The following is a 25,532-nucleotide window of genomic DNA, read 5'->3' on the forward strand; positions in this document are numbered from 1 at the left end:
CAAGTTCTGCTGAGCCTTGCGCATGCGCACTTGGTTGCTCTGTAACCCGCTTGCACTAGGAAGCAGGTAAGGTTTCTTCGGGGTCTAAGGGTGCAGGCGAGGTATAATACATTAACTTCAGTGGTGTAGTGGAAAAGAAAAAAGAAAAACATTCATCTATGCTTTCTCACCCCTTAAAGTGTCACAGCTAATCATTTACATCAGTTTGATACTATTTACCATGATGGATACTACAAAAAAAGACCACAAAAGGTGGACAAACGGTCATCCACAAATCAAAAGGTAGCCTATGTAAAGTGAAGTGAAGGTTTACCCTCCATTACATCATTGATTAACACACACACACACACACACACACACACACACACGCACACCTTTAGCTTGTCTACCATGACTACTCAGTTGATAATTTCCCAGGGGTTTGACACACTTCATATTCAGAAATTATCATTATCATAAAATAAGCCAAATAATAAGGTTTATGTTTTTCTCGGCCCTGTCATGACAGCAGTGTCTTCCACAGTGAATGATGAGACAGGCTGAGTTACAGTTGTTATAAACAAGCACATTTAATGACAGCGGCTTCTGTGTATGAAGCAACACATGGGCCCATTTGCTCAGACTACACCACATGAGACAGACACATTCGTATAAACCATCAAACAAAGCTCCGACATTGCTTGCCCAATACAACTCTTATTTATTGCATCTTTTCAAAGAAGAAAATCATAAGGCTACAAATCTGGCCAGAAGATGGGGATTCATTTACATGGGAACTCGTGAAATTTTATATACAGACTCATTCTTTTTTTTATTTTTTTATTCCTCTAGTCTTCTCTGTCTGCAAGTGGTAATCCGTTTTATGAGGGGAGGGAGAGTGTCCTTGGGCGCTAGTGAGGTGCTAATCTGAGATATGAAAAGCTCCTCAGGTCCAGTCTAGCAGATGACACAGCCACCTTTCTCCTTGAAGGGGTTCTTGTCCTCTGCAATGCCTTTGACGAGGATGTCCTCCTCCTCGCCGGCCTGAATGTAGTCCTTTATCTCCTCACAGCATTTAGATGTCTGCAAGTGAACAGGCAGAGGTGTTGAGACGTCACCCAGCAGTGTATTCTGCTTTAAATAGCGTCCCTGTTAGCTTCTAAATAGGATTCATTGCAATTTGACAGGTTTACAATTATTTGTTGCTTGAAAAAGTTTAAATTCAGACTGAAAATCCAATTTCTTCCCTGGGATCTTCATGAAAAAAACAAACAAGCAAATGACTTACCAACCACCTCTCAAGCTTGATTTCAATTTTACGCTGGTCTACTTCCATTTTTGCCTTGTCCAAGTCTGTCAGCTCTTCTACATTTATGACCGGCATTCTCTATAAGAGGAGACAGATATTCATTGTATTGAGTAGTTCATATCCACTTTCAATTTCAAATGTATCTTTAATAAATCCAACCATTACTCAGATACAGTAGATCATCATCATATCTCTGGTGGTGCCTAGTGCTTATTTACTTCTCTGCTGGCTAATAACACCCTTACAATACATCCAGTGTCATTCAGACATACATCACTCATATCTCCCAATCACTCATATGACAGATAAAAAATCTTCAATGATTCGACCACACAAATGAAGAAAAGTTACTGAAAGAATATTAATAACAAACTGTTGTACTTACGAACGCTTACAGGGAGCTGTCCTCCACCCCTGAAACCCTGACAAAGAATCCCTCTCCTCTCCCTAAATCTGGGTTATAAAGTAATCTGCATAAACAATCCTAATCCGCTAATCTGATTAAAATGAGGCCCCTTTGTACGGTCACACCAGTAGCTAAAGTGTGCTGTCAAAAGGGAGAGTGAATCGTACAGGTGTGTGTTTTGGTTCCACTGAATTATGTAGGAACAATGGATTGTGTTTGCTTTATATCGCTGATTAAATCTGGACTCACATGTTGTTTTGACTGTTTGTTATTCAGGTATGGGTCAAGGGGAGGTACCACATGTTTCAGGTCACTTTGATAAGACGGCTAATCTGTATTTAGCCTCCACCTGTCAAGTTGGAGATGTATCATTGTCCTAAATATGACAACCACAGCAGTTCTACAACAACATATAAAAGCTGAAGAAACTTTCGCCTAACTGGTGTAGTTGGAGTGGATCCTTAGCATTAGATGTAGGAAAGCAGTAGGATTGACTAATTGTATTTCCAAACAACCTCGGTTGTATGCTGTATGATATTGTGTGTTTTGTCTTTTGTTTTCAGAAAGTGCTGTTCTTAAGACCAGTGGTGCGACGCTTTCAGTCTTGACAGTAAACTGTCCAATCCTTTGTACAAATACATTGTGGTGTGGCACAGTGAATGGCAGTGAGTGGGGAAGGAATGGGGCCTTGGGGGGTTTAGTGGAGCAAGACATTACTGTTTCCCTGAAAGTGTGTTGGAGGTGGATACAGCCATTAAGCTAAACAGAAAACAGCATAGACCACAGACAGGGCTGGAAAGAGAGCTGACAGTTTTATTCACAGGCTTTGTGGAGTGATTGGAAGTGTGTATGTGTGTGTGTGTGTGTGTGTGTGTGTGTGAGAGAGAGAGAGAGAGAGAGAGAGAGAGAGAGAGAGATAAGATCCAGTCAGACGGGTGTGTGATGGGAACTTGGCAAGGATGTATGAGACTAGATAGATGTGTTAATGTTTCACAATAGTGTCATTGCCTTAGAGACAATGCAATGTTTGTACTGGAGAAAGGACAAATACACAGCAACAGAAAGCTATAGGGAAGCTGGAGTGTATGGCTTTTAGGATATTTGTACATAGAATATTACAATAGGATGATACACCACCATCATCATCATCATCATCTCATAAGTCAATGGGCCAGATTTGAAAGTTGTAATTATATAGTATTTGCCAGTCAGCCAGTAGGGCACCACTCAAACTGTCTTATCACAGGCAGGACTATGGAAGAGTTGCATTCACCTGGAAAAAAAAAAGATTAGCCCGTTTATTTCGAATTAATGACATCTTGTCTCATAACTGCTGCACAGTGTAATACATGCAGCCTTTATAGTTAAAAAGTGCCACATGTTACGATATTTTCATGATTATTATGACAGAAAATATTAGTGTGTAGGACTCAGTTATTGGTTAGGACGAAAAAATACAAATGAATTGGTTTAAATCTATATTTCTATACGTTTAAACTGCCGCGTTATTATTTTGAAGGGCCAAACCAGAATCAGAATTATGAGAAAAGATGTCATTAATTCGAAAATAAATAAATAAATTCCCATGTCAATGCAAGGTTAGTTGGTTGAATATGTTCTTAGTCACGACTTAACAGACTTGTGCGTAGACATTACAACTCTCTACAAACGTAATACGGTCCCTCTGTGATGCAATTAATAACTTCATCATCGCTCTAATCCGGTCGACATTTTATGGAAATGAGTCACTCCATCCCGCCCCTAAAACTTTCCCCTGGGAAAACCTCAACAATTTATAAAGCTGCCGCTGACGGGATGTTCGGGAGAGCGGAAAAGACTGGAGCTGGAACCAAACTTGACTACAAACTAAACATGGAGTTTTGCATATTAACCCTATTTACACTTCTCTCTGCGTTTTACAACGTCTTTGCGTTGCCACCTAAAGGTAATGGAGGAAAAAAGAGCGTATCTGCTTTTTCTCAAGTATTCCTCGACTTTTCTATATTTTGCGGAACTCAAACCATAATTTGGCCTCAGGCGTAAAAGACTTTTGGCATAATTTTGATATCCAGTTTGAGAATAGAATAGAGCTGCCCAGGAATATTAAGTGCAGCATTGTTTTCAACTTTCGCAGCTTATTTACAGTTTCATCCTATTTTGTGTTGCAAACAACAAACTTTCTCTGCTGCTTTCAGGCGCGTGTCTCCTTCAAGTGGACGAGGGACCTTGCAGAGGGGAGATCGAGCGGTATTACTACAACACGATCACTCAGAAATGCGAGACGTTCTACTACGGAGGCTGCCAGGGAAATGCCAACAACTTCAAGAGTTATCAGGAGTGCCAGAAAACATGTTTCAGAATACCAAGTAAGTTCTCCATGTGATATGCATGCACTTAAACTGACAGTGCCCCTTCCTGACCTTTAAATGCCTCTTGTTTTAATCTTTGCATTCAAAATGTTGCATTCATGAATGTACCTTGGGAAATAAGCACTTCATCAATGTAGTTTTGATGGTATGGTGTTTCTGTGGAAGAAGCAAAGGGTGCAACTTGAAGGCTCTGAGAAATGTCAAGAAATCTTCAATCTCACTCACAGCACCCAAACCCTGTCCTTGTTCTCCCCAGAGATTCCCCAGATCTGTAGGTTTACCAAGGAGGAGGGTCCCTGCCGCGCCCTCTACCTGCGCTACTTCTTCAACATGACCACCATGCAGTGTGAGTCCTTTTACTACGGCGGCTGCCAGGGCAACTCCAACCGCTTCCAAGACCTCACCTCCTGCACAGAGTACTGCAGTCCACACAAGAGTAAGTAGAGTCACCTAAAAAAAGACACTTATTTAACCTGAAGTCTGGTGCACAATGGCAGCAATGTGCATACATGGAGTGCAGTGTGGCAAAATGTAAAAAAGGAAAGTATTGTTGCATACATAAACATTGTGTGAAATACTATTGATGATTTGATTCAGGATGAAAGAAGCATCTCAGAGAGATAAAGTGACAGTACTGTGGAAGAAGCATTGCAGATGAATGAGACTGGGTGCTTTTTATGGATCAAAAGAATGCCACATCACGCCTTTGTCAGGATGCACAATAGATGAAGATATTTGAGCATTAAGGAAATGATTTAACAAACCCAGGAAAAATGTTTGCTGTGCCTCAAAAATAGCACTCAAGAAAATGAGGACAATTTTTAGTTTGTTGGAAAATAGGAAAGGAAGAAATTAGTTTCTGGTGGTTACCAGCATGCAGGCAAGTGGTATTTCAGCATAGCAGTGAAGAATACAAATACTTGAACTGTGTTTGTTTTGATAGTGCTCCTCTCCAAGGACTACTGAGAGGCCTTATTGTCATAGTTTGTGTGTTTTGTGGTTTATTTTTTTAGCGGTTCCTGTGCTCTGCCTGGATCCTCTGGACAAAGGCAAGTGCTCAGCCTCCATACCAAGGTATTACTACAACAAAGCCACCAAGATGTGTGAGGAGTTCATATACTCCGGCTGCGGAGGGAGCAGCAACAACTTCGTCTCAAGGCAGAGCTGCATGGATGTTTGTGCCAAAGGTATGTGCGTGTGTGAGTGGGAGTAAATTATAGTGGAATGTATGCGAAAGTTTCACAGTCCACCAAGAAGCCTGTATTGAAGAACGGAAGATGAATATTTGAGGAGAAATTGCCTGCTTAGATCTGCATCCAGGAACCATTTGTTTGTTTGATGATGGAGAGAATTCAGAGAGGGAGAGGGAAATTGGGAGTAACCCAAATAACGCTCAACTGGTTTTCATTATCGGTTTTGAAAAATGCATCCCAAGAAACCATTAGCACGCTCTCGGGGATGATAGAGACGTCTTCAAGAGCATTTATGAGCGGCAGCCAATCATAACGTTAGAACCAAGAGCTGTCTCTGCGTGTGACGATGTGTCTGTGTGGGGAAGTGTTTAATTGATCATGAACACAGAGGGTCAGCAAGATTGTAGAATTAGAGCTTATTGTGCTAATGAGTTGTCATTCACTTTTTGTTTCAGGAAGAAAAAAGCAGCCCGGAAAAGGACGTCGCATGAGGAGGAATAGAAATCACAGCGTCACTTTCATGCAGGTTTAGACGTTTGACACTTGGTCTCAGGAGTTTTCACTTGGACAAGCACGCAATGCAAACTAACCGGCATTAAACTGGGACTTTCAAAACTAACTTCTTGCACTATTCTTTGTGTTGACCAGATGTAAACTATACTGTAGTGTGGTGCACAGCTGAGGACTGTGGGCAACTATTTAGACAAATGTGAATCTATCATTCCAACAGCAGTATTTTTGTTGGTTTATTTTCCAAAGACAGTTTGTAATGGCACATACTTTTTTTTTTTTGTCTGGGTTGAAGGAAGTAGCCCGCACACTGACAAAAGAGCGCGAACACTAACATTTTTTCTCAATTCCAACTATATGTTGCATCTGTTGGAAATGCTTTATATGCAAATCTTTCAATGTGATTTTACTGTATGCTGTTGATGAAGTTTGTTACTACTGCACTTATGTTCCAGATTGTGTATTTTGATATACTGTATGTATGTATGTATGTATGTATTGTATTGTATTTTAATGTAATACATTATGAGAGTGATCTTTTTTATCATAAGCACATTTTTGATAAAATATACATCAAACATTTGGTGCAAGTATCGTTTTGTTTCTTGTACATTTGCACAATTTTTGCAGGAACGTATTGGGTAACATTTGGTTAATTAGCTGACTTGAATATGTGACAACAATCTATTCTGTCCTCTCTCACAGCATTCAGTAAGGGTTGCCTTCACTTCTTTCACTCAAGCCCAATACTGCAGCAGCAACGAAAAAAAACAACCCTTGTCTGGTTTCTTCACTTTCCCTCAGTCACTTTCACTTTATCTCGAGGCCTCTTCCATTCTTTATTGACACTGCCGTCTCCCCTCCTTATCTGGTAATACTGTGCAGGGCATTCAAGCCATTCTAGGTTGTGTATCCTTGAATCAGGAAGGAAGCAGTCGTGGAATACTGCTGTGTGTTTAGAGGAGAAGAAGCTGCAGGTTGTATTTACAAAATGTGAATCTTCCAGGAATGTTGCTGCAGTATATACAGCCCAATATGTAATCATAGTAAAGTACACACACAATCATAGACACAAACACGAATGCATCCATGCACACATGCACACACACACACACACACACACACACACACACTTTCACCTGAGCTCCTTTTTTGTCTGTAAAATGAAAAGGGCAGAAATGGAGTGTCATATGTTATATTTCTGTCTATGAGTACGATTTTACAAGCTAATATTTCATAAAACCAGTTTAGTTTTCTCAGATATAATAATTTTGGCACCATAGGAGACATCAAAACACTCCATAACCCCACTGAAGAAGACAGCCGATGAATTATACTTGTCTTTTAGGACGGCCTGTCTGTCCTAAACCCTTACTTTGTTCCATCTCCTATAATAGAATATAGTTGAAACGCTGTGTGATTTTTGAGACAATAAATATTTATGGGAGATATCAAAGGAAACCGCTCGCCCATTCAGCTCAGCTATAAATAGTACTAAGAGGTAATACGTCTGGCTAGGCCCCCCGCTATTAAGAACCAAAGCTAAATCATCCATTAGATAGGGATGTGAGAGTCTGTCATTATAACAGTCTGCGCCGCAGCTTCTCAAAAGCAACTTAGCCTTGGGATCATCTTGGTCCACCGCTTTCAACGGAACAGAGATGAATTTACTGCAGCAGTGGGTTTAGGAAATGAGGTTAAAGTCACACTGAGATGAAAAATTATTTTTTCCACCATTTTAGCTCATTCTAACTATACAATACACCTATTTGACAATTTATGCCAAAAAAAATGACAAAAAAAATCTCATTACTTTTACTTACTGGAAAATGGAAAATCTGAAGTGGTGACTTCATGCTGCACGTAAATAGAAATTCATAAAAAATATAAAACCATCACAGATTTTTGAACAATCCCGCCCCCCCGCCCATCCTATCAAATAAAACTGCCTTTCTCTCCCTAACTGATATCCCAGTGGTTTACACTTGTGAATGATCCCGCCCCACTATGTCCCACACCAACACCCTGTTTCAACAGGAAATACATCACATTAAGGAAGCAAGATTCTCTCAAAATGTGGTTTCATTGTGTCTTTAAGCTTATATATATACATTTCTTGCCCTGTGAGGTAAACTTTTTTCCTCTATCTCTACTTTTGAACCAATAGAAAAGACCAATAATAGCATAGTCAAGAGGTGTAGAAATAGATGGAGCCCATGGGGGATGATACTGAAGAGGAGATGGGCACCATCCAATATAGGTTAATGGTAAATTAGTCTAAAAGGGAGGATACATGTTCCAGAAAGGAGGTCAAGAGGTCAGTACACACTTTGTACACTTCTGTATACGCTCAACTACACTACTGATGTCGAACTCTACCTAAACCTAAAAGCTAAAGTTAGTGGTTATAAGGCCTCACTGCTCTAATATAGATCACACAAAAGACATGCATGAATCTTTTGAGGGCAAATGAACCAGACATGAGGAAAGGAAAATAACAGAGAGCATGATCCAAACCCTGAAAACAGTTGTGTGAAAAGATCATCTTTGATTTATATACCCTGCTCACTCTTTTTCTACTGCAGTGTGAAGGTTTTAGCCTTTCAGCACCTGATGCCAACTCTCACCGTTCTGACAACAAACCGTTTGTTTTGAGTTTGATTACTTTCTGTAGTAATGTATCCATCTTTCTTACGGTGGTATTTTAATCACCAAACGACATGACGAATGTTTGAGTCGGTGCAAATGGACGCAGTGGTTAATTTTTAATTACAACAAAGCTCTGACTTGGAATGTTTATGGGTGCCGATATTAAACTAATTACAAAAGATTTGGCTTAGCTCGGAGTGCTTGAGATGAACTGATCTTGCTCTGGCAATATTGCATTAGCTGCACTACATTAGGCAGGGTAATTTAACCCTCGTTCCCCCTGCTAATTAATGGACTTTTACATTGAAACATGGTTCTGTTGAAAAGCATGATGAATTCCATATATGAGGCTACGTTTGTCAATTTCTCACACTCTGTCATACTGTAATTTAGAAAACTGTTATCAAATTTTTTTACTGTCCTGATTTTGTGGTATAAACACTGTGTGTAGTATTACTGTATAGCTGAATAATGCTTTTGAACTCACTAATGAACACTACATATGTGCTGAAGGTAGAGTACCAGTATGATATCAATGCACATTTCATACAGTTCACTGCAAGTTGATAAAACACGATATAACTGGTCAATTTAGAGTTTCCCCTTAGGATAATGGACTGCTTTGAGGATGCATGAAGCTGTAGGTGCAGGAGAGTGTCTTAGACGCCCTCTGGTGGCAGGTTTATATATCTAATAAGAGCCAAAAGAAAATAGAGGCATGTGATGCTCCTGCTTTGAGGTACAAATGAATGTAAATATATTAATTTTGTAATTGAAAGTTCCTCTCAGACGTAGAGGAAAGTCATGACTATGTGAAATGATGTTTCTAGCCTGACAAGCCAAGTTTTTAAATAAGTTTGAGTGAAATTGTTAACTGCAAAGAGGCTCGCAGTAGCCTCCTGAAAATGTTTTTCTAAGGCAATGCAGGTATTTTATGTTTCCCTACTATACTGGAGAAATCCGCATCAAGCAGATCAGGCGCTGACTCAGCAGCATTTCTACCACGGTGTCTTTCTGTAGGTGGATCTTGTTTGCTGTTATGAGCACTTCTTTCAGAGTGATCTCACAGCTTTGGCAGGATGGGAATATAAACAGCCACCGGGTGGAGATCCAACTACATGTTTCACCCGTTTCCCCTCTAGATTCAGCGCTAAACCAAATCAGCATCACTCTTTTCATTTTTGTGTTTCTCATTCACAAAATACTCCTTACAGTGTGTGAAATGACTAGATTATCAAGCAATAATTAGGAATTTAAAACAAACAATTCCTCAAAGGGAAAATGCAGCCTATATAGAATGCATGTTATTTCTATGACTTTAGACAGATCAGTTTACATTTTGTTAATGAAAGCAAGTGCCTCCTAAAGCCAGAAACTGGAAGTCCAAGATATCTGTGATATGATCAAGCAACAAAACTCTAGAGCTGCTCCCTTGTCTATAGATTGAAGGCTGACTTTGTTGACCCTAATGACATATGACATAATATTGGCTCAATTCCATGAGTACGGAAAATCACGTCCCAATTTGTTGTCAAAGGAGCAGCACAAGGGGGTTTCACATTAGGGTCTTGGTTTTCTAGTTTCTGGGCCTAATAGAGAATGATAATTTTCACAACAACTGAACTATGGTCACAGGAATAACATACTGCATGCCTTTTAGTGCATTTTCACAGTTTTTGGTCTGTTTAAACTGTAGACCAAACATCAGCTTCTCAGCCCCGACATGGCATCACAGTTTCCCCAGCATCCACCAGCCTCTGTTGGGCAAAGTGGAACGTCCCCCCCCCCCCCCCCCCTCTCTCTTACACATAGGATTGATGTGTCTGATGATGAAGAACTGGGCTGTTCTTCACTGTCTACCTGGCTGCTGAACACATTTGGCTGTCGTGCGATGACAGAACCCCGACAGCTCCATAATTCTGCTGCTGAGATGTTTTGGAGGCCATCGCAGGTAGAAATGACCAACGGATTCCTGGAGAGATGCCAACTTGAGACAGATTAATGTGGTCATGCGTTAGAGAGTTACTAATAGTCATTCCATTTCTTCACCCACACACCCTGCTCCTGGAGTCCTAATGTAATTTCAACCTGTCTTGGCTCCGGTAGTGCTACAGTAATTGATTTTTGGAGTGAATTTTCATTTTTGAATGTGCAATTTCTTATCTAATTGACAAAATCGCACCCATTGTCCACAAGCCGCAGTGTTTACTGTATTGATTGTAATGCAAATTTGCTGTCTGAGAACAGAATCACCCTTTACAGCAGATGACTCATAGCTGTAGATAAATCTACTGCCTTCACCCTCCTGCGAATGTGCCAGAATCCTTTTTCATCAAGGTTGGGAATATTAAAAATAACTTGAGCAGAACGAATGAATACAGATGCCTATTTTCACCTAAGCCAGATGATTTTTTTTTTTCTGGCACATTTAAAAAGTGCAAAAAAAAAAAAAAGATTTCAATCTAAGCTCGGGCTGCTTCTTCGCCTGTGCACTTCTATTACCAGCTTCCCAGAGGTTAAAGACTTTATATTGAGCTCCTATTCAGCAGTTCTCTGCAGACACACTAGGTAAACACATTGGCACAATTGGATTTGTTGCTTAATAAAGTGTTTTTTTTAATATATATCACATCTGGGAAAGCGGACCGACCACACGCTCCCCCCAAGAGAGTTGGACTGGAGAACTGCAAAGTCCCTGAATAAGCAGGCTGTATGCAAATGGGGAACAATCCTTCTGTTGTGATGCCTGCTGTAAACTAAACTGGACATATTTTGGTGTCTGATCCCCGGGCGAGTGAAGCGATGCAGTCCTGGTCACAGAATGTAGAGATTGTGTTGTTTTTTTATCAGCATCTTTGAATAGGACAATGCTGGGGAGTCAGATGTTTGAAGTGTGATCTGGATGGTATGGGAGGAACTGGGTGAGATACTGTATAACAGTACATGAGCGAATTTAAGCCCTGAAAATCATATTTAATCAGCCCTATTCTCCATGCACATCTCACACCTCCACGTTTTGCCACAGAAACCCACACTTCTATCACAATACAAACTAATGAGCATTATGCATCTTGTTATTTCAGATCTCCAGGCTTTGAAAAGTATTTTGTCACTGAATGCCCCATGACATCCAATTTCTTCATATGTGACGCTCAGATGGGCAGAATTTCCAATGCATTCATTTGAAATACATATTTGACTATATTTGGACGGTTTTATAAGCGTAAAAAATAACCTTAATGTAATTCATAGAAATATTTCTGACGACACCGTACTTCCACGTAATACTTTACAAATACGCTTTTTGATAGTAAAACAAAAGGCCCTTGTGAGGTACTTGAATAGCTCTGCCCTGTGACAGGAGGCTGAGACTATTCACCGTTAAAAATAATCAACTGATCAAGTGATAGGACTGCATCATAAGGCCTCTGCTTGGTATGAAGTTATGCTCCAATCAGACTCAGTGGGAAAATGGTATGGAACTATGATTGACTCTGTGCTGCACATCACAGGGTGTTCAGGTCTGCAACCATCCAAACCCTTGAATCCAAACCTAAAAAAAGACGTTACACAACATAACCTGTATGAATAGAGACATGCAACTGAGCAATAAGATGACAGTTAACAGATTAATTTTTCCCTTTTTTCCATTAAGTTTTTTACTTGACGTGGGACATGGATTTTGTTTCTGAATGGATGATTAGTAATCACTGTTTAAAAGATGTATTTTTAGTAAGCACACAGAAGAGAGAGAGACCAAGGCCATCCAAAAAGCTCAGAGTAATTTATTCTATTAGGCTAGAATAATTGTAAGTTAGAAACTGTGTTTCGGCCCCCTGGTCTTCATCAGGATAGAAGCACATAGAAGCCTTGGATCCCTGTCTTGTCCACATGATTACCAGAAGACCCTTTTTTATCCAGAGAGCATCCAACCCCACAATCTCATTAGAGGCTAAAAAGCATTCCAGCCTCAAATGTTTTTAGTATTTTGAAATAAAAAACAAAAAACAAAGTAAACAATACAAGCAAATACATTCCTTCATGCCAGTATTGCATGTATTTTTGGCCATCACTGATATGATGCATCGTCATCCTGTTAATTTCAAACCACCAACACTGACATCAAACTCACATGACATTCTCCCCTGCATCATTATGCTGTAGATTCACAAACTCAGCCTAGAAAGCAGCGTCTCCCACAAAACAGGCGTCCCTCCAGCTCCATTTTCATCATCCGTCCACCTTCCATTATCACCACAAACTGGGACCGTAATGATGGGGTTTTGAGAAAAAGACTTCCCTTTTCGTGGAAGTGTCCTTTACCCACAATACCGTCTGCAACATAATTTCAGATTTGACCGGCCAGTGGGGGCTCTGCAGAAAGGGAATGCTGATAAGGTCTTGGGAAGACAGCTTCCTGCGGTGTCGTATGCTAAACATGACTTATCCAGGTGTGACTGACCTTTGAAAGCTGCTATACTGGGCAGCAGTAATGGATGATGAAATGGGGAGGAGGAAAGGAGCAGGAAGCCCTTTGAAGTAGAAAAAAAGAGCCCAACATCAGGGATTGCAACGCGTTATCACAACGCGAAAAAGGATTTCTTCTCTTTTCATAATCTCCAATTCTGGGTTGCACTGCAATACATCTGGCTGATGAGAAATGTGTGTTACTGGATAGTCAGTTTGATTTAGGGTTAATCTAATGAACTTTGCGTAGACATGTGCAAATGCACGTCACATGTGGCTGACAAGGGCAACGTTGTTTTCGAAGTTGGAAGATGAATACTATCCCGAAGAAGACCTCTGTTTGCCCAACCCTCTTCTTCCCTCCCGGCTGGATTTTCTGCCTTTTCCTGCTTTCTGCTGGTTTGAAGGCAGAGCTGCTTGTTTGCAGATCTCCTGGTCTTAGAGATGACAGGCCCATCATGCATTTCACTGTAATAATATGTTATAAATATGTAGCTTCATGCCCACCAGCTCCTCTCTGCCTTAGTGTGTGTGCGTGTGTGTGTGTGCATGTGTGTGTGCGTGTGTGGATATCCATATGTGCTTATGTATTTGTATGTACGTGCCGGTGTGGGTTTTTTGTGGATGACGATGCCGATGATGATGATGGTGTGTGTGTGTGTGTGTTGTGTGTGTGTGTGTATGTGTGTGTGACGAAGACAGATGAGTGCTAAATTTGTGATGGCAGGAACTGCAGACGAACACCTGGATGTGTTGTAATTAAGTGCAGAGAGAAAGTTGTAGAACAAAAAGACAGCAGTGAGAAGACACTTCCTCTTTGACTAAGTGTTCCCGATAGTGGCAGGTCCACAGATGCTGCCTGTTTACCACACACACCAACTATGGAAATGTCAAATCAGACTACCAAACGTCAAATTATATGCCTCAAATAAGGAAATCATCTGTCAAATGAGTTGCTTTCTTAGTGATATGGATTTCTGCTGTATTACTTTGAATAAACCACATCTAACATAATGTTCTTGCTTCAGGACTAGAGAGTCCAAAATCCTCAGGAAGACTTGTCTGGTTTGATATTAGACAAACAGGTTTAGATTATGATCAACGGTCCCTCGGGAATCGACTTGATCTGTAGCTTTGTCAAATGAGTACAGAGCCTGTTTACACTCATGTCTATGCGGATGATTATGATGCTGATGTGGATTATCATGAATAGTGGAAATTATGATGACCATAATGATGATGAAGAGGAGGAGGAGGAAGAGGAGGAAGATACAGTAATGGTGATAATGAGGATGAGCATGATGATTAGAGGTGCTCCTTTAAGTCAAATACTCAATACTTGAATACGCTCTATATACAATTCATAATTTGATAACCAGTTTGATAACCAGTTTTGATAACCAAACCTTTTTTTTTGTGATGGTTGGTGATGATGATGATGGAGGAGGAGGAGGAAGAGGAGGACAAGGCTGACTATACCTTCGCAAGCTCAAAATAGACTGCTGAATAGAATAAGCCTATTTGATATGAGCAATTTCCAATTTTACACACAATACATTTACCAGGAAAACTGTTTGCAGTACAGCCTCGTCTTATTCGTTAGACTTAAAACCTTGAAGCGACTGTGGAGATTCAAAACCTTCAAGGCTGGTTCTGCCCTTACGAAAAAGAACTATTTAGAAAGATGTAGACCAGGCTACACAAATAACACCGCAAAACTATAAAGGATATAAGTACATAGACTAAAATATCTTATTGGAATATTATAGTGATAGGAGCTAAAGAAAAAGTAGGATAAGGTCACTATAAATTCACTATTGAGTACCACAGACACACTAGAAGTCCCTATAGGAGTATTATAGGAATATTATAGCGATACTATAGGAGATGAACCATACAGTACCTCCAAGGTCATTATAAAGTCACTATGAGCACCACGTAGGCTCCACACTAACCTGCGTCCCTATAGAAGTGTTATATGATCGTTACAGTGATTTGTCGTTACGGTGTGTGTGCTTATTAACACTCATCTCTAGTGTCCGGAGGAGTGTCCAAACCGGACAAGGCGCACAAGCAGTCGGGATACCGGTTTGCCACGCCGTGTGTCTTTAACGAGAGATAAGGCGAGGAGGAGCTCCGGCGCACGCTCATCCTCAGTAACGGGAGGCTGTTAGACGCACTTGGATTACCGGGCAGTGAAGTGTCACCGCGCACAACGGCTACCGACAGGCGCCCTGCCTGCGCTCCTCCAAAGCGCGCACCGCCGGTCATTAATTGAGCTCATAAAAAAGTAGACTAAATGGACAAAGCCGCGGCAGTAGTAGCACCTGATTGATTTTATTGTGCTTTTTTATATCCGTGGATGAAAAAAAAAAACTTTTGCACTGACACTGCGTTAAATAGGAGCGCAGAAGATGGGAGTCAGTCTCCGAGGAAGCTCCGGGTCTAGGCAGGACACCGCCGGGCGCGTCTGAACCGCAGCATCCGTTTCACTCAGCGGGATTGCAGTCTAAAATCTGTTTAAGTAAGGTAAGTCACCGAATCAGGCTTTTGTTCAGGTTTTAACTTAATGAGTTACTGGTGAACAGGGTAATAAGATTAGGAAGGTGATTCAAATAGGCTACCGCACAATTTCTGGGGAGTTTGTCTTTCAATTTCAACCCTCGTTTGCTGTATTTTGTGTGATATTTGCGCTCCACTGTCGATGAGACTGCGCGGCTCCTTCAGCATGGAATGACTGTGACTGCAGACACACAATATGAAACGGATTGTCATTTTTCAGTGGTTATAAATGGATATGACAGCATGTAGTAGAATATGCACGGCTCTCTAAATAAACACCGGCTCAGCTCAAGATTATTTTAAACAAGAGAGGAATTATGAAAATACAGAATGTGAGTCATGTTATGTGACATGTTTTGATGTAGCCTGATACAAATATTCTATATGTATGGTGGAAAAACTGAAATATGAGTATAAATAGACTCTAAATTGGATTTGATATGGTAAACAGATATTGCACACATTTTCTTAATTATACAAGGCATTTCAAACAAAACAAAATCCTGGGGAATGCAATAATTCATTGGATATTTAATACAGGTTACGATGCTCAAGAACACCTACAGTCAACTTCTTCAGACTGGATACTGAGTGGTGAATCAATAGTAATTTACAGGTGAATTTCTAACATTAGCCAGTGGAGAAACTGCAGAAAAGGCAGCGCTGTAGCTCTTTCAACATGCCTCCTCTCTGCAGCCAAAGAGATGTGGAGAAGTGTGTGCTAGAGATGTAACCCTCTTATAGCACAGACACACACACGCACCACATACGGATGCCCACACACACACATACACACACAGTATATACACGCACCAGCAGACGCGCTTGCATTCATGCGAGCTCCTGCTTCTCTTCAGAGAAATTAACAGGATGGGAATGGAGAGACATCTGTTAGGTTCCCAGCAATAAATATAATTTTACGAGTTAATAAACACACGAGGACAAACACACTTATGTACACACACATATGCAAGTACACACACATGCAAGTACACACATGAAAATACACACGCATGCACAAAAGTAGGCACACACACACTGTTAAAAGGTCAATGCATCCAACTTCTCTGCATTGATCTGTCCTGTACTGTATCAACCATAATGCCATACTGATAGAATACAGCTTCTGTATGGAGAGAGCAACTAAACTGGCAAATCTTTCCTCTCACACTGGCCTGTTGACTTTGTATGGGCTATTATTTTCATGAGCCACATCCAACCAGGACTTCTCACTCCTCCGTGAGAATTTTTGACACCGCTTCGAACCACCCTCATGCATTCACCCTCTTTATTGATTGTATTTGCAAATTCATGGAAGGGGATGAAGCATTCCTTCATGGACCCGTCAGCCCACAAGCCGGAAACTAAAATAATCCAAAATCATCGCTGTACGCAGCCTGGCTCGTTTCAACGTGCAATCGGGGCAGAAACAGAGCAGACGCTGAAGTGGCTGCCTTGAAGATGTCTGTGGCTAAATCAGGATTCTTCTTTGGGGATTCCTTTGTGTTTACGTAACCGTGTTTAGGGCAATGGCTTGTGTCAGCCAAGATTTTATGAGAGGCATCGGGGAGTGAGGAGGCTGAAGTGGACCGAGACGACTGCAGAGAGCAGGGCAAGCGGCGAGAGACACACAGCACATACAGAGGACAGAGAAACATACTGTGCAATACAGGCAAGGAGAGGGGAGAGAGAGACAGACAGACAGACAGGCAGAAACAGCAGAGAATGAGAAAGACGGGGGAGAGGAATGAGGAGATACGTGCAGACAGGCAGACGGAGGTGCGTCCAGCTCCCTGCAGTGAGACGGGCAGGGCTGGCAACACGTCTGGCTGCTCTCTAAGTGTCACAGATAAGTTCGTCATTCATCATCCCACGCTCTGGCTGTCGATCTGCCCGTCTGTGAGCGGCAAATTTGACCCCCCTCTTGTCTGAAGGGACAGGGGCGAGAGGTCTGAGAGAGAGGGGTCTGCCAGAAGAAAAGACGGAGAAGGAAATAGATGACAGGCCTTTAGAGGAGCAGTTTTAGAATTCAAAACCGTGTCCAATGCGTTTTAGACTTCACTGGTATCCAAATGTCAGAGGAACCGCTTAATAGCTTTATGCCCAAATGAATGGGGTGGAGAAGATCAATGGGGGAGATGAGCACGGTTATGCAGCTTCTTATTTTGGATTTTGGAGTACTATACTCCTGTAATTCTCCACCGCTTAGGCAATTGCCCTGAGAAAATGACATGCATTCACTGCTCAAATGCGAATGCACCTGCGCGTGCACACACACTCCACTCTCTCACACACACACACACTCTCCCACTCTCTCTCTCACACACGCACACACAGAGTCGTGTAACTGAGAACCATCACTCAAGCAAGGTCAGCCGACTATCCCAGAGCCTGTTGTTATTCTTCAATATTAATCGAGCTAATGGTCCATGTTTTATTCATAGGTGCGTGGAATGGCCCTAAATGCCACTCTTTCCCTCTGCCTGGGCGTCGTCATCGGCGTGTTCACGGACAAGGCGGCGCTCATTTTACTCCTTAGGGCTAATGTGACAGAACGGCGAAACTTACCTCGGTGTTTAAAGCTCTTTTGGCAAAATAAACCCGTCAAGAATCCTGTGCCTTAACAGGATCCTAGTCCAAGCTGTCTGAGGAAAAGCCTCCTCTTTGATCCGCATGCTTTTTTTACGTCAGTTGGATGATTGGGACAATTTCGCTGTCATACGATTAACTACTTTTATTGGCTGTTTTGCAAGCCTTGAAAGAAGAGCCAGACTAACCGTTTCTGAGAATCCAACCTGCATCATTTGGACCGACTGCAAAATGTCACACGTTGAGGTTTGGAGTTCCCAGGCTAGCAAGCCATACATCAGGCTAAGACAGATCCAAGGGTGCGGTTTAACCTTTTCCATTACATAATAAGTACTACTGTGTTGTCACTGCCAGAGGTCAGGCTCCCGTATTTCATGATAGACGCACGGCGGCTCACGACAAGCGCTGCTAAGTCTCTGTAACACGGCGAAGACACTTACAGAGTAGCGAAGGGACGCTGAAGTTGACTTAGCTGAAAATATCGAGCGCTCCGGACTGGTTATAGGATGTGATTATGTTTAAGTGTTGCAATATGTGTGCGGCACAGCTGCAGCCATTCAGTAAAATCTGTCCATCTATCTTTCATGTCACTCCGCTCTCAGCCCGCCGTGTGACTCAGCTATGAACTTTATTTAGGCAAATGCTCTTGTTCATGATTTTCCATGAAGAGACAAGAGGATCTGCTGTCGTAAAATTTAATTTCATAGAGATCTGTTCCATTTATCTCCACCCCTCTAAGCTGTTTACCAAGTGCGGGTGGCTGGGGGGACAGTTTTGGATTACTAGACCTTTGCAAAAATGTGATTTGCTCTTGTATTCTCTAAAGACTTGGGGAACTTGATGCACATGACATTTGTGGATCAAAAAAGATCTCCAATATAGCTTAGTCAGGGCCTTAATACAAACGTCAGCGTATGGTTTACAGTGCTACCTCTCAGTCCTATGAACAGTGCTGTATCTGTATAGTGAACAGTTGGAGTAGCATCAATAGGTGGTGCTAGAATAGAGTGAATGGCCAATGGTACAACAAATGGGGGTCTATACCACGGAGATGGCCAGAGTAGTGTGTGTGTGTGTGTGTGTGTGAGAGAGAGAGAGAGAGAGAGACAGACAGAGATGGAAGGAGTGGGAAAGAGAGAGAGAGAAAGCGCGTAGCTGCAGTGAGAGACTGGTGATGTTGGTAAAATGGATTTTTATCACATTTTCACGCTCTGTAGCCTTTCTGGTTTTGTTCATCTCATTTTCACCTTTCTCCTCCGATGCCAATTGTTTATATTTTCGAGTGAATATTCTCTATTGTTTCACTTTTTCATCCGCTTTCGGCTTCACAAAACCGATGATAGCTTTGTGTCTCCCCTGGCCTCTGACATCTTTCCCTCCTCTTGTACATGGATTCAATTTGCAGCAGCGCCACTCAAGACGCTACAGCTGCACAGATAATGGCGAAACGTGCTCCCCTACTTCCTGGATCAATAGAATGTTCCCTATCTGAAACCATGAATGTTCGTTAGCGAGGCCAAGGGACGTGCACTTCCACATCACCTGCCCATTACTTTCTTTCATCTTCTTCTGCACTTAATGGACAGTGTTCATTTCACAACTTTGCCGTAAGGTCATGAAAATCACGGAAGACGTTTTGGGCCATAAAGGTAATTTGTTGAGAAGCTACAAAATTCCCTGCCAAGGCTGTTATAACTTTCATGGACATGTGTTTTTTTAATGGTTTAATGGCTCATTATCAAATAGTTTTCTGTGTGGAAGGCTCATTTAAGCTCCATTAAAGCTGTTCAATTGCTGCTTTAATGCCAATTCAATTCTCCAGAATGGCTTCTTAATTTCCAGCAGGCTAAAGACAGCTGTTACACCTTATTACAATCCCAAATCTCCAATTTCTGCTCTCTTTAACAAGAGAAACCTTGCAAACAGTGACTACATTACTACAATGTCTTTTGCAAATATTTAATGTTGATAATGACCCCATCGAGTTGCTTTTGTAGCTCTGGACATTATTAATGACCAATGAGTGGGGAAGCAGGGTTGCCTAGTGGTTACAGAGTCGCTCCTGTAGCCAAATAGTCATAGCAACATCCATGTGCTATTGGAAGTCCCTCTGGATGAAACTGTAATATATATACTGTATATAGTGAAACAGAAAATCTACCATTGAGCCTTTAAAAGCCAACGTGCTGCAGAGGCATCTCTATTCATTGTTTCAGGATGATCTTGACAGTAAACAGTGCAGACAAGCTTGTATCAAGGATCCAATTAGCATGCTAATACCCTTACGGTTCTATTTTCCGCTGTCAGCGCAACTAGAAATGACACACAATTGTTTCATTTTCTCCAGACTCTCTCTCTTTATCTCACTGGTATTTGCAGTCCATTTTCTCTAATTCAGTCGCCTGTTATTCTGCGCTTTTGTTCTGCTTTTCTTCTTTTATCTATTTTACTTCCCCCTCTTACTGCTACTAGCAAGCTTTTATTCGTGTGTGTTTGGGGCTGTTCGGGTGCCTGTTGCGTGAACCTCATTTCACCCGCTCTTAATACTGTCTGCGACAGCTTTAGATGTTCACCTCTTGTTTTCCCTGCCTGATTTCTTTGTTCTTTCCCCCTCTTTGCTACAGCTGGACTGACTCGCTGGCAAGCCCTCGTCTTGTTTGATTCCGTTCTCTCTGTCGCTCTCTCCCTTCTTCTTCTCTCTCCGTCTCTGTCCTCTGTTGCCGCTTTGTCCTTTCGCTCTTTGTCCTTCACAGTTAATTGCATTCCCGGCCTCTTTCTCTGTCTTCTGCCCGTCTCTGTGTTCTCTCCATCCTCCCCTTTTTTCTCGTAATCTTCTTTCTCCTTCTCTCTCTCTCTCTCTCTCGTTTGGGTGGAAAACCCCTCCCGAGGGTTTTCCGTACGGCGGTGTCAACCCCTGATGGCTTTCTGTCGCTTGGGGAAACACACAGGCTGCACATAATTCCAGTTCACTGACAGAGCGAGGGGCTTGGGCATCAGTGGGCCACTATTGAATATTTGACAGCGGCTTTTTTTTTGTTTTGTGTTTCCAGTTGGTTTGCTTCACATTCGTCTGAAGTCTGGAGTTGTCACTAAAAACGGAATTGTTTGCACTCTGCTTTTTTTTCTCTTTCCGACTGATACGTCCTGAAAAGTCAGGAGAGAAAAAAGTGCTTTTTTTTTTGTCTCCCGCATGGATTCAACCTGTCTTGCTGTCCTCACTGCCAGGCAAAACACACCGTTGTGTGTCTGCCTTTCCCTGTTCACCTCAGGAGATCCTCCTTGCTGTTTACCAGCCAGGTGTCCAGATTATCGCTCCAGATATGCTTGTCCTTTTCCATAAACACTGACATTCAGAGTGACGCATGGGAGTATTTCTGGCTCTGATTCTCCGCATTTGGCACTGTCACACAGCACTGATGCATCTGTCTGCATACGACTCCACAATCTGTCTAGAAGATGCCGCAGATACTTATCTTTTTATTAATGAGAATCTGCACTTTGCATTACACAGAACCCATCATATGGCAGCGAGCGGATGAAAAGATCACAGTTTAAATTATCATCGGATAAATAGCGCGGAACAGTTTATTTCAACTAATTTATGAGTTGGTGTGCGAGAACCCAAACAGTGAAGAATATATAACAAACACAGTGAAGAAAAGTTTTGACAGCAAAAGCAGCAGCCATCCAATCATTTTGAAACAAATACATGTCAATGGCACCGAGACTCCCATTCGGATAACGTCTGAGGAAAAGTTTTGAGGCCCGATGAAAGATCGTAGAAGGAGCTTCAATGACGTTTGGCGTCCCACTAAAAGCCCCCTGCTGTTCAACATCATGAGTCTCACTCTCGGGGGGCCTGAATGCACCGTGTGTTTGGCAATAATTAATGTAGCTTACTTTCCTCCCTCCAAGGGCAGCTCTGTGTGCTGTGAGACATTGGTAATTCTGACTTGTTATATTATCCCTCCTTCAATATAATTTCCCTGCGAGCAATGACTCTCCTAGACTGCTGATTGATTCCCTTTGCCGTTCTCCGACTCTTTTTCACCCTCATTTTGGCTTGTGCTTGTAGTCTCTCTGTGTCTCATGGGGTCTGCAGAATACCAGGTGTAATCGCAACCTATTAAGGTTCCATGATTGATTGGCGGTGCCCAGGGCAAGCCGTTAAGCTGACTTTTGAGGATGTGACCAAATGTTTCTCCCTCTTTTTAACCTTCTCAATTTCTTGATGCGAGGCAATTATTTCTGAAAGTTCCGTGGTGCGTTTTCAAATCGGATGCAACGGTGGTGTTTCTCAGAGCGAGACATTTTGTCTGTGGCCCCAGAAAGATGTTGCTATTTATTTCCATGCCATTTATCTTCACACGAGTGATATTTGCACAAACACACACACACTGCATAATGTCTGCTCAACCCTGTGAAACTTCAAACAGTGTGCACTGTGCCACTTTTCAGCCTCACCAACGATGTCTACGATCTAACTTATAAGCAAACCTCTAGCATCCCGCTCAAATTGGCCCAAGACATAATATTCATCTTAATCCAACACTACTTTAGATTCTTCCTAAATGTTACAAAATAATGTTGCACAGCTGAAGTGCATGACATCCAAGCTGCTAGATAAGGGCCAGAAATGGGAACAGAAAGGCTGTTGTTTGTTATGGAGCCCACAGTGCGTGCTTGGTGAACGTGCCCCTGGCTAACACTTAACAACCACTTAACAAGTCAGAGCAATACAGCGTCCAGGCTGAGCCGTCTCCAGCGGCGAGGGAGGGCCTGTTAACGCTACAGAACGACAGTTTGGGGGATTGTTGTGGAGAGAGAGAGAGAGATCAGCAGAAAAACCACTCCTTCTTCATACGCTCTTTGCTCCCACTTACTCCTTTAAGGCTCATTCACATCCAGAAGGATCACTATAAAGATAACTATAAACTATAACGATACAGTCTTCAGCATTCACACTACAGCGATATCTGTGATAATGTTCCTCAGCAAATGAAGCATCACTGCAGTGAGCTACCAGATTCTCCCACCCGCTTCTTTCTTACAACTTGAATTTGATTGGTTGAAAATGTTGAATCGTTGTCTCTGCATCCAAAAGAATCACGCTTGAGATTGAACAAAAATATAGTTATAGTTATCGTTTTGGATGTTTTTATAGTTCACATTGCAGTGGGAATACAGACATTCTATTTACTTACAATGATATTAATCTTTTTATATTTACAGTTCTCTTTAGAGTTATCATTCTAGATGTGAATGGGCCTTACTCTTATTCTCCTTTGTCACTGGTTTCTTCCTTCTGTCTTTATTCTCTGTTTCTATTTGTCTTTTATCACTTTATTTTTATAGTCATGCATATTCACTTCCCTCCGGTTCTTTCATTCCTCTTTGTCTGACTTGCTCTCTCTCTTCATCTCTTTACATTTTTACCCCCGGTCCCAGTATTAAAGGTCTGTTGCAGTGCTTGCGCTACTATTTTAGTCGTCCTGTGGGTTACTGTGCTTACTTGTGATAACAGCACCTCTCTCTCTCTCTCTCTCTCTCTCTCTCAGACACAGTCCACTCCCAGACCCAACAAAGCGTACTAGGAACACTGTGCCCAGAAGGGAATCGTAGCTAATGCCTTTCGGCTGAAGTCCATGGACAAAATACTTCTTTAATTGCTTTCCCATAGCCCTCAGCTGCAATGCGCTTCCTCTGCAATCGCACATGGACGCAAGTGGGAGTTAGTGGTGTAGGACAAAAGGGGGATCCTGAGGGGATCCGTGTTGCATGCGGATATGAAGCTTTGAAAAAGACGTCTCTTGTGATCCAGATAGTTCTCTATCCATCTCGGCCCATGTGTCCTCTGTGCTGGTTGATTTGGTCCTTGGTATGTTTGAGACTCTCAGCAAAAATACTAATGGTATTAATTCATATCATCATTTGCACCGACTCTATCTCATTTACCTATTTAAACAAGTTTTCCAAGTTTTGAGCAGAACTGGAAAAAACTTAGCCAAAAGCAAATGTCTGCCACTTCCACAGAGACAAAGGTTTCTGAGGCTTGTGAGCACGCACGTGGGTGGATGTGATGACTTCGGCTGCCTTCGCCTCTCTTTCAGCTCATTTTTTTTATGCCAGATCGAGTCAATGACTGATAGAAGCAAAGATTCTTTTGAAAAATATATCTTGGTGTGGAGAGAGAAGAGGAAGGGGTGGGAGGGGGAGGGCACTGGAGAAAGGGTCCTCCCTTCACAGTGATAATTGAAAGCACACACTAGAAGAATGCGCGTGTGTTTTTTCTGGAATTGAAAAAGCAAGGTTATCTTAAAGACGTGAGTTATGATCCGCAGATGGAGTGGGGGAGTAGAGAGAGCCTTTGCCGTTAAGTCACCTACATGACAACACAGGCCCATCCGCCGCCATCTTTCTTCACCGTGAACTTGTTCTGAAGATCCTGCGGGGATGTTTGATCTCAGTGTTTATCCTTTTATTCCAAAGTCAGACCTGAAAGTAACTTTACATAAAAAAATATACAAAGGGTTTTGTATATTTGAGTTTAAACCTTGTGAAAGTTCTCTCACACTAACTGGAACAATATTGGAATTTACAACGTACCAATTGATTTTCAAAAAAGTTATTTTTCTTAAGATACAATTCATAAACTTCTTCCACGAAGCAGGCTGCAGAATATTAGTAAAAATGTGCTTTTGAGTCTCATACTCAAAAGTGGGACAAGCTTATCAAAAGTTGTGTACGCAATGTACGCTGCATGACAGAAGTCAGCATGTCCGACCAGTCAGCGATAAGACTGAGCCAGCTGGAAATTTAAATAAATAGTACAGCAAAAGCTAATTTGCCTCCCAGAAGAATCATAGAATTCACATGGGACAGTTTTTCAATGAATGAATGGTTGAATTAAAATCATTTGATCAATTATTCAGTTAGAAAATCAGACACTTAATCAAATCTTAATTACACTGACTATTCTGTGCATAAAGCAGTCTGCTGGCTGCGCTTAACACACAACAACTCAGGCACAACTTAACACACAACATTTAAACACTTAGTCATAAAAGTAGTCATTTAGCTCGGCTGTTGCGTGTCTTTATGTAACATGTCTTTAAACCTTTGATCAGTGCATTTCTATCAGGCTGTGATCTGTGCTTTTCACCGCAGAGATCCACTGTAACGGTGCAGACCATCAAGTGCATCAGTGTACACCTATCCACTGATTAGTTAATAGTGGGGCAATTTACAGTGTACTTAGCCAGCCAGACTCTTCCTGGGCTCCAAATGGTTGCCATGAGCACGGCTGAGATAATGGTAATGGTATCAGACAGAGAGGGAATGAGACAGAGAGAGAGCCACACTCTTCACCTCTGTGTATGTATGTGTGAGTTTTTGTGTTTTATATATATATGTGTGTGTGTGTGTGTGTGTGTGGGGTGGTGCGAAGTTAGTTTCCCCCCTCCAGCAGACCCACATGTACAGCAGTAAAATACCTTTGC

General features: G+C 41.8%; 2 protein-coding genes across 2 annotated transcripts; one reads left to right on the forward strand and one right to left on the reverse strand.

The window, feature by feature from the left end:
- Window positions 1–544: 544 nt before the first annotated feature.
- Window positions 545–1,870, reverse strand: gngt1 (guanine nucleotide binding protein (G protein), gamma transducing activity polypeptide 1). The gene is made up of 3 exons (XM_071910788.2): window positions 1,674–1,870; window positions 1,268–1,366; window positions 545–1,062 (listed from the first exon to the last, which is right to left on the reverse strand). The coding sequence occupies exons 2-3, from the start codon at window positions 1,361–1,363 to the stop codon at window positions 937–939; spliced, it is 222 nt and encodes a 73-aa protein (XP_071766889.1). The 5' UTR covers window positions 1,364–1,366; window positions 1,674–1,870; the 3' UTR covers window positions 545–936.
- A 1,643-nt stretch (window positions 1,871–3,513) lies between these two features.
- On the forward strand, window positions 3,514–6,346 carry tfpi2 (tissue factor pathway inhibitor 2). Its single transcript, XM_071910779.2, has 5 exons — window positions 3,514–3,639; window positions 3,890–4,060; window positions 4,320–4,499; window positions 5,077–5,250; window positions 5,712–6,346. Exons 1-5 carry the CDS (start codon window positions 3,567–3,569, stop codon window positions 5,786–5,788), a joined length of 675 nt encoding a protein of 224 aa, XP_071766880.2. The 5' UTR covers window positions 3,514–3,566; the 3' UTR covers window positions 5,789–6,346.
- Window positions 6,347–25,532: the final 19,186 nt, after the last annotated feature.

The sequence above is a fragment of the Centroberyx gerrardi genome, chromosome 19 (genome assembly GCF_048128805.1).
Source record: "Centroberyx gerrardi isolate f3 chromosome 19, fCenGer3.hap1.cur.20231027, whole genome shotgun sequence".
Lineage (NCBI taxonomy): Eukaryota > Metazoa > Chordata > Actinopteri > Beryciformes > Berycidae > Centroberyx > Centroberyx gerrardi.

Coding starts and splice junctions, on each gene's coding strand:
- tfpi2 (XM_071910779.2), top strand. CDS start 3,567: ATGGAGTTTTGCATATTAACCCTATTTACACTTCTCTCTGCGTTTTAC. Junction 4,500..5,076: donor GTACTGCAGTCCACACAAGA/GTAAGTAGAGTC, acceptor TTATTTTTTTAG/CGGTTCCTGTGCTCTGCCTG. Junction 5,251..5,711: donor CATGGATGTTTGTGCCAAAG/GTATGTGCGTGT, acceptor TTTTTGTTTCAG/GAAGAAAAAAGCAGCCCGGA.
- gngt1 (XM_071910788.2), bottom strand. CDS start 1,363: ATGCCGGTCATAAATGTAGAAGAGCTGACAGACTTGGACAAGGCAAAA. Junction 1,063..1,267: donor TCAAGCTTGAGAGGTGGTTG/GTAAGTCATTTG, acceptor GTTCACTTGCAG/ACATCTAAATGCTGTGAGGA.